This window comes from Alligator sinensis, unplaced genomic scaffold, assembly GCF_000455745.1.
Source record: "Alligator sinensis unplaced genomic scaffold, ASM45574v1 scaffold2300_1, whole genome shotgun sequence".
In the NCBI taxonomy this organism is placed as follows: domain Eukaryota; kingdom Metazoa; phylum Chordata; order Crocodylia; family Alligatoridae; genus Alligator; species Alligator sinensis.
Window position 1 is genome coordinate 49,774 of NW_005843716.1, and position 9,561 is coordinate 59,334.

At 49.3% G+C, this 9,561-nt stretch overlaps 1 protein-coding gene across 1 annotated transcript in view; it reads right to left on the reverse strand.

The window, feature by feature from the left end:
* Positions 1-9,168, reverse strand: part of LOC102378436 — a 23,626-nt gene extending 14,458 nt beyond the window's left edge. The window contains exons 1-4 of the mRNA XM_014527617.2: positions 8,827-9,168; positions 7,659-7,793; positions 7,019-7,051; positions 2,308-4,021 (exon numbers count right to left, since the gene is read on the reverse strand). Coding sequence (XP_014383103.1) covers positions 2,308-3,917 — 1,610 coding nt within the window. The 5' untranslated portion in view covers positions 3,918-4,021; positions 7,019-7,051; positions 7,659-7,793; positions 8,827-9,168. The remainder of the gene's footprint in view (positions 1-2,307; positions 4,022-7,018; positions 7,052-7,658; positions 7,794-8,826) is intronic.
* Positions 9,169-9,561: the final 393 nt, after the last annotated feature.

A 9,561-nucleotide genomic window follows, 5' to 3' on the forward strand; every position in this document is an offset into this window, starting at 1 on the left:
GAATGGAAGGGACCTCAACAGGTCATCTAGCCCAGCCGCCTGCTCCAGGTAGGATCATCCCTGCTTCACCCACTCCTCTCCCCACAGGCACAGAGCCTGTCACCTTATCACAGGAGGAAATCAAGTTGGTCAGGCTTGACTTACTCTTGGTGAATCCACATTGACTATTCCTGATCATCTTTTCCTCCCGGGGCTTCGAAAGAGAGTCCTTGATAGCCTGCTCCATGACCTTTCCAGGTATCAAGGTCAGTCTGGCTGTGCTGCAATTCCCTAGATCCAGGGTGTCAAACTCATCTGGCCACATGGGCTGGGTGACAGGTTCGGGTCCTAGGGTGACTGTGATGCCCCTTAGTGGCCACACAGTTCCTGCCCTGGCTCAAACTCCAGGTGCCCCCACCTCCTTTACGTTCCTGCCATGCCTTTTATGTTTGTTATGAGGCTGTCTGAGGGACTTAGAGTGAGCCTGCAATTGCTTCATGCATTGGACTTTGGCCTTCCTGACCTCTACCCTTTGTCTCTAGCTGAGTCCTCTAGCTCCAGTCCACTGACCACACCAAGCTTTGGGGTTCCCAGCTGCTTATCTAGCCTTCTGGGGCCTTTGTCTCTGCCCTCTCATGGGCTGCTGAGCCTCCCTTGGCTCTTTCTGCCATCCTCCGGGCCCCTGGCCATGCCTCTGCCTTGCTCTAGGCACTAGGCCCTCTGACCCAAGCTCTGCCATTCTATGCCCATGCTGTCTCCCTCGGGCTACTCAGGGTACTACCATATCCTCAGCTGCCATGTCTTTGGTGGAAAATAAAGATGCTAACTTGGGAGGCTGACCTTGTCCACCAGGATGACTCCTTTGGTACTTTTCCCTCACCATCTGCACACCATCTCTGGGACTGGTTAACCCTCAACAGAGTAGAGCCTTCAGTCCAGTAGTGCAGTCCACACCCTCTCTCTGGCTGTCTTTAGTGATCTCCTGCCTCCCCTTCAGCTACTCCATGCCTTATGGCTCAAACAACATAAACCAAAAGGAAATATAAACCACTGAGCTATCATATGATGCTCTGCAGAGCTTCCTTCTCTTCCAGGTCTGCAAAGCTCCTTCTCTGAGTCTAGCAGGAGCCACTCTGAGGCTCTATCCTAGGAGCCAGGCTTATATGGCCTTTTGCTCCTCCTCTTCCGGTCACCTGACCTATCAGTTTCACAGCAAGCTGCAGGAGTTTGCCTTTGGTCTCAAGAGCAGCAGTTCCCTCTGTTCTGCTTCACTCATTATTCATTTAGCTGTCTGCTAATTCCCACCCGACCTCCTGCAGCTGCCTGGCCTCGAGTCCGCAGCAGGGGTTGGGGGCCCTTGTTAGACAAGGTAAAGAAGTCACCAAATACTTCAGCCTTCTCGGCATAGTCTGTAACTGGATTGAATTCTGCATTCAGTGAATCTCTCCCTGCATACTGTAGTTTTCTCCACTGCTTAGGTCTGCTCTAAGGAAGCAGAAGGCATGTAGAGGTGCCATGTTGTTGGTATTTATTATTTGTTTAATTATGGTCCCTACGTTTCTACAAGCACTTTAGGAAAGGGACTATATGCAGCTATTTCATTTAGATGTGTTTAGATGTCACTGTTTTCTTACCCAGTGCTCAGAGACGAGGTTTGTAATACATTGCGCTGACATTGTATATCCCAGTCCCGTGCACGCTTTCTTCTTGAAGACTCCATAGGAACAAGTCATATCATTCCCGAAGCATCACATCTGATCGTCGTATTAAAATCTGATTATATTTGGATGGGTCCAGAAATTTGCTTTTGACATTTTAAACTACATTGCAACCAGGTTACTTACTCTGGTGCCCTACACAAGTCAGCTTTGGTTTCAGGTTCTCAGACAATTTTATTCCACACTGAACTACCAATAAATGGAACAAACAAAGCAAAACCCTCTGTCCTCCTCCACCAGGAGAGGGGCAGTTTTAGTTCTGGGCTTCCCCCAGCCCTCTCCTCTTCCGGGATTCCCTCCTAGAGTTTTCTGTGTTGGTGGCTTCACTCCCATTAGCTGGTTATCACGTCCAGCCAGGCCTGCTAGCATGTGCTGACTGCTTGGGGCTGAGTACTACCCTACGTGTAGCACTTTGCACTTGTCCTTTACTGAACTTCATCCCTTTTATTTCAGACCATTTTGCCAATTTATCAGATCATCTGGAATCCCAGTCTTGTCCCCTGAGGTGCCTGCAACTCCACTCAGCTTGTCGACATCCACAGAGGGGACGAGGCATCGGCGTCTCAGACATACTTCCCCACTAACAGACAGTTAACAAGGAATAACTCACCAGACTTGCGTACAGCTCTTCATTACAGAGTCCAGTTGCTCTAAGTTTTCATCCTGGAGGTCGCACAGCCTTAAGTCTAACACTTGCATCTTGGACTTCTCCAGACTGTATTTCATAGCTCCAATGTCTGCAGGGCTGAGGGGAATGTGGTGCAAAGTGATGTGCGTAAAGCAACGTGACACATCCTGGGTCAGAGAGGTGTCGTGCAGCTCAAACACACAATGGAGAAGGTTGAGCAAATGCATTTTGTCAAGGCGTTGAGCAATCCAGGCTTCAAACCACTTCTGCAGAGGTCTTCTTAGAGCATCACTGAGTAGACGTGGGCCCCATAAGAAGTCTTTGGTGTTTTTGTAAGGCAAGAGAGCCATGAAGAACCTGATGAAATGTTGCCTTTCTGCTAGACAACTGAAGGGGACATCCTTTAGGAGGCTTTTGCTTTTTCCTTGTGCAGGGAGATGCCCAGAAACCCAGGTATCCAGGAACTCCTTCAGCTCTTCTGCATCCTGGATCCGCCGGACACAGTGCAAGGCAGCAAACATGCTCCTTACGCCAGGATGCTGAGTCACAAAAAATTTACCCTCTTTTCTACTTAAAAAGAAATGGGGAAAATGCTTTGTGAGAATGTCAGGATCAACACGATACCTCTCAAGATCCTCTCTCTGTATCTCCTGTGCATCAGAGACCAGACAGTCATAACACATCTTTGCCAGACGAAAGGTAATTTCTTTAATATCTTCTAGAAATTTGGAGTCTGCATTCAGTGCAGGGACAGGAGGTGTCGTATCAGTGCCATCTGCTTCCAGGGTCCTTGAACTGAGCTGCGAAGAAGAAGACACCCTCTCATCAGGTGTAAGTTGCTCATTTCTGATATCCAGGTTTTTGGAAACAGTCATCAATGCATCACACAAAAGATCAATTTGGAGAGGAACAGCTACCAAAGGCAACAGCTCCTGCTTTGTCACGGCACCAAAGTTACAATGAAATATTTCTTTTGTTTGAAGACCTATGTCAAAATATTGCTTAATCTGATCAGAAGTAAAGTCAAAGATTACAAATATGTCCTCAAAATGCTTCCCGATTTCACTCACTGTAGTTAGCTGGGCAGTTACCAGAACATCTGTTTCTGGGAGAAGATCCTTGGTGATGACTTTCCAGACCAGAGCGCTGATGACTAAAGGGGTATCGATATCCAGACTCCCAGAGGACTGTGTGTCGCTCAGATCATCCTTGAACTCCTCTAGTCCATCGAGAATAATGAGCACTGTCCTGGTACTGAGAAGATCAGGCAGAACGGGGGCTAGCTCTTTGCACTGCTGTTCCAGCAGCTGTCTCACACTCATTGGGCTCTCACTAGATTTCAGCTCCTTGCATGGTATATAGATCACACACCCGTAGATCACCTTGTTTTCCTCTGAAGCCCACTTCTGTTGCAGCCTCTTACAGGTACGGCTTATTATCTTGGCAGTATTTCCCACCAGTAACATCCGTGTGGCATTTGGTTTCTTAGCGGTGAACAGCTCTTCGGGCTGTATGCTAGCCACTTTCTCCCGACTTCGATATATATAATTGGTTATTTCACTGGCTGCGCGTAGCTTTTTCCCACTTATCATGTATAGTTTCCTGCCTAAGGTGTTATCTGATTCTTTCTCTGAAAACAGTTTGTAGCAGGGTGCAGATCTCTCACAAACCGCCCGTCTGAAACGTTCCAGGACTTCTGTAAAATAAAAGCAACAGCAGCGGAGAAAACTCACAGGCAAAATAAAATCCCATGCATCTCTTTTTTTCTTTTTTTAATGTATTCTTGTTTCACTGCATTGGTACATTGAAGTCCCCACTCTGTGGGTGCATCTACATGTGCACAGTTACTGCGCAGTAATTTATGTTGCTGCACAGTAACCGAAAACCACTGTGCAGTACACGTGCACATCTACATGTGCACACCTAGACTGTGCAGTAACTATGGTGACTTATGCTGAATTGGGCAAAAATTTGCTACTTGCTTGATGTAGGTAGCAAATTTACTCCTGATTAGTTACTGCACAGTAAGGCACGTGCACACGCCTCACTGCACAGTAACACTGTGCGTGTGGACTGCTGACTTCGGTCTGACAAACAAGTCTGTCTGCACACAGTGTTAGTGCACTGGAAGGCCTGCCTGTGTAGACGCTGGCCTAAAAACCGCTCGCTGCACAGGAAATGCACGTGTAGACGTGCCCTATGCAAATTCTCATTAAACAAATCTGCATCACCATATGCAAAAGGACTAACCCAGTCTAGTTGTAGGTTCAATTTCTTATGAGTGACGTTACAGCTGTCAAGCAGAACCTGTACAAAATACCATTTGGTCTCGAACCCTTGAAGAAACAACTGGGAGGATATTCCCTTTGGGGTCTGGTTCAGTCCACAAGGGATGAACTGATTGAGAACGTGAGTGAGGTCGGAAAGGTAAGAAGTGATCACAATGGCAGGCTTTATGATACTGAGGAAAAGAAGATGTGAGAACAGCAGAACATGTGCACCGACAGATTTCAAACAGGCAGAATTTAATCAACTTGGAGAAACAGGAGGCAAATTCCCACGGACGGACAAAGTAACAGGCAAAGAGGCCTAGGGAGGTCCTCAGGGGCAAAAGCTAGAGATTCACCATCAAACTAGTCGGTAACCAATAGGTTGAATGCACAGGAAAGAGAAGATTAACTGTCCATTCACCATGGAAAAATGTGGGAAAACTCAGTTTCTCTCATGGGGCTGTGGGCCAGGAGTGAGGGGCACTGGCACCGGCAGGGCACTGGCATATCAGGGCTGCTCAGCACCACAAGGCAGTGGTAAAAAACCCCAAATCAAATGCCAAAATGTATCGGTATTTAGAGTGTATTTTATTATAGTGATTGAGGCCCTGGTAGGTTTCCAAATTGCTTTAAGATTATAAATATATCAATAAAACCTTGCGTTCAACTGATACTCATGTATATAGAGTGGTGTTTCATTTTAATTGTGGAAAAACGTGGATTTGGGTAAATCAGAGAATTGCGGGGGCAGTGAGGGGAAATCATTTAAAGAGCGAATTTGCAAATTGTAACCAGAGAAACCCAGGGCCCCAGGGCACGAGGCAGTGGCTTGCCCCCTGCTCACACGCAGTCCTCCGCAGAGTGCATTTACAACAGCTCTTCGGGGAATCTTCCTTCTGGGAAGACCTGTGACACGACCGCGCAGGCTGCACAGGGAAGTGGTGCAGTGGAGGCTCTCGAGAAGAGACTGACTCCGCATCCCCTGGGCTGGTGTAGGAACAGGGAGTCCGGTAGGGGACAGGCCTAGATGTCCTCGGAGGCCCCCGCCACCCTTGCAGGGGTGCTATTCTAGCATGCAGGGTGCAGTCCCCTTCCCCCTGCGCGGGGGGGGGGGGGGGGGGCGGGTGCAGTACCCCCGTGTGCCAGCAGGGGGGCGGGCACCGCAACACGGGGGCTGCAGGCACACGAGCAGCACTTCCCGACCTGTTCTGACTCAGGGCCCTGCTCAGCAAGCGCCACCTGTTTGCTTGCGCTCGTTTTTGGCCTATGGAAAACTAGTAGAGAAAGTCCTTCCTTGCAAAGAATTGAGAAGGACAGCAGAGCAGGACGTTTGTGACACTGGATTCCTGTTTGAAATCTCTGGGTCTGTCTCGGGGAACAAAGAATCATAGAAAATGTGGGTTGGAAGGGAGCTCAGGAGGTCACATCTAGGCAATCCCCTGCTCACAGCAGGCCCAGCCCCAGCTCCATCATCCCAGCCAAGGCTTTGTCTACCCCGGCCTTCAAAACCTCCAAGGATGGGGAGCCCACCGACCCTCTAGGTAACCTGTTCCAGTGCTTTCCTACCCTCCCAGGGAGAAAGTTTTCCAAATACAGATTGTAAGTCTGGAAGGGACCTTGGAAGATCATCGGGTCCAGCCCCCTGCACCAGGCAGGAAAGATAACTGGGGTTAGGTGAGCCCAGCAAGGTGACCGTCCAGTCTCCTCTTGAAGATTTCCAGGGTAGGCGACCGTACCACCTCTCGGGGAGCTTATTCCACAGTGAGACTGTGAGAACGTTTTTCCTAGTGTTAAGCTTGAAACGGGAGTACTGTGTCCAGTTCTGGGCACCACACTTTAACAAGGATGTGGACAAGCTTGAGAGAGTCCAGAGAAGAGTCACCCGAATGACCAGAGTCTTAAAAGACAAGCCATCCGAGGACAGGCCGAGGGACCTGGGCCTCTTCAGCCTGAGGAAGAGAAGGCTGAGAGGGGACCTGGTAGCAGCTTACCGCTACCCGAGGGGAGCACAACAAGGGCTCGGTGAGCAACTGTTCCCCAGGTTGCCCGAGAGGAAAGCAGGAGTAATGGCCACCAACTCCTGGAAGACCATTTCTGGCTCAACAGTAGGAAAAACTCCTTCCCAGCTAGGGTGGCCAGACTGCGGAATAAGCTCCCCCGAGAGGTGGTGCAGCCGCCTACCCTGGAAATCTTCAAGAGGAGACGGGACGGTCACCTCGCTGGGCTCACCTGACTCCACTTGTCTTTCCTGCCTGGTGCAGGGGGCTGGACGCGACGATCTTCCAAGGTCCCTTCCAGCCCCTGACATCTGTGTATCTAGATAGAAACATCCTTGGCTGTTCTCTGCCACCTTCTTGCTCTTCAAACCAAACCTTAGCAGAAGGTTTCAGCACCCATTAAGGCCAATGAAGTGTCAAACTCACCTGCATTCCTGTCCTCAATCAGCTTCTCTGCATCTGTCACATAAGAAGGTGGTCAGTACACAATGAAGCGACAGGGCCAGGTGCATTACGCTGAGGCTGCCCTTAGCAATACGGCTGAGATGACAGCTGCTAGCAGCGAAGGGGGAACCCTGCCTAGTCCCCGACTCCATGCAGGCTGCTGGGTCTTGAGCCAGTCCTCTTCTTGCCAGGCTTAGGGGCAGTGTGGCTGCTCCAGAAAGTCCCAGCTCGGGGCCGCAGACTGCTCTCCCCTACCCAGCTGAACACCCGAGCCAGGCTGACCGAGGTCAGTGAAGGTATTTGGGATTTACGCAGGGGCATCTGGGGGCAGGCTGAACTGGACAAGACCTGACAGCAGCCCGTTCCCTTTAGCTGCCTCGCTGCGGTCTGGCGGGGCTTGTGTGATGGCCACAACTGGAACCTTCTGCCTTATTGCTGGGGATGAGGCTGCTACCCGATGCAAGATCTCTTTTCAGATAACGAGTATTTTGTCTTTCCCCGTTCATTGTGACATGTGAAGGCTCTGTGGACTTCAAGGGCCCCCATGCATAACAAACCAAAACCCAGCCTGCCCAAAACAACTGAGTTCAAACAATATTTACGTTCTCTCCATGGCACCTACCTTCTGTGCTGCATGAATCAGACTTTTTACACTTCTTTTTAATGAGGAAAGTGCCCACCACTAGGAAAACTAGTGGTAAAATGGCAAAGAGAAAAAAGAGCCAGTTGTTTCCTTGTTTTATTGGGACTTCTTCCTCTGCAAAGGGGTAGAGATAAAATGAGATGCAATTATTTCCAGCATATCGGATAGTACAAACACCCAAAATAGTGCCTTTCAGATGTAATGCCTACCTGCCTCATGCCCTGCATCCTCTTAGCCTCCTGCCACTAATTATACTTAAGGCAAGATTAACCAGTTAATCCCATCTTAAATTGTAACCCAGCCATGCGTTCAGTCAATGAATGGTATGATAAAGAATAAGCCACCAAGTTATTCCTCAAAAAGTATGTAATAATTTTGTGGCTGGTTCCTATCGTGCCATTAATTGGCCTGGCCCCAAATACGGTGATCTGTCTGACCCGAAGCACACCGGCAAGACCCTCTAGCCAGGGACATCTGGCTTTGGTCCTAGAAGGAGCACGTTTCTTCCGGCCTCTTGCACAAAAACGTTTGTCTCCGGGGGCTGAGATTTTGACAGAAAGTTAAAACCTTTTATGGAAAATTGATGCTTCCTGATCACACCCTGGCAGGTTGGGGGCTGGTGTCTAGTGTTATGTCAGGGTGGATGGCAGTTTTACAAAGAGTTTAGATGATGGATTTGTGTAGGATGGTTTGGACAGAGCTGATCCTGAACAAGTCTGTACTTGTGGTGTGACAGCGGTGGGGGACGGAGACACACAAGCAGGTTGACAGGCAGGTTTTTGTTTTAAACAGCTGAACTATTTTATATTTTTGGAAACAATTGAGGTCATGGTCTTGGAGTCCTGTCCCCAGAAAGATGTGGCTGAAAACAGAGGGCTGGCAGCACACAGCTCCCACCTTTCCTTAATCAACTATTAATCTGAGCTGTAGCTGGACTGGAGTAATGACATTAAAGCCTGGCTAGCTACCTGTCACATCTGCATGACTGGGCAGATATAAAATCCCAAAGCGTGGTCAAAATTACTATTATAATGAGGTTTGCGTTGTATCTCAAACCTGACTCCTCGCAGGGCAAGATTCATTTCAAAACGTCATCCTTCAAAGGGCATTTCCAGGCACGTGCAAACAGGGAGAATTACTGACCCACCTAGGACGTGAAGCTGGAGGTTGTGCTCAGTAAAAGGAGCTGCATCATATACAACAGCGTGACAGGTGTAGTTCCCTGCATCCTGGATGGATAATCTTCTCAACAACAGGGACGCGTTGCCGCTGGGGAACTCCTGGGGAAAGAGCTGGGTTCTTCCCCGCAGCCTTTGCGCTTGGTGCTCTGCATGGTCCTCGCCGTGGTAGAAGCTGTGCACGATTTCCCGATTGTCTGAACTCTGCCAATTAACCACAACCTCTTCCAGGTGGAAGGGGCCCTTTTGCTCAGCTGTGCAGGGCAGCAGCACATCCTTATTGATGAACCCTTTAATTATGGGACGTTCACAGCCTGGCGAAGGAAGAAGGACAACTTTGTATTAACAGAGCCTGAAAGTCTCACTGCCCCGGGGTGAGTCGGAAGCTCTCGGGGGAGACGCAGAATCGCAGCTCCATTTCAAGGAAGAGAGTATCTAGAGCTTACGATAGTGCAAGACAACTTCCCAGTAAGAAATGAGTGTGAATTCTGTCACGACCCAGTGATTTTTGTGCCTCGGCACTATGGAATTTCCTGGCCACACGAGAGCTCCTTTGCACGGCAGTGTTCTGCTGCAATTGAGAGCCTGCGTGCAGGAGAGTTCCCAACAATTTGCAGTTTCCTTTGCAGGATGCATTTCTTCTTTGCAGCACAGAAATGCACGGTGCAAAGAGTTCCCGCTATTCGGATGCAAATTTGTGCCCC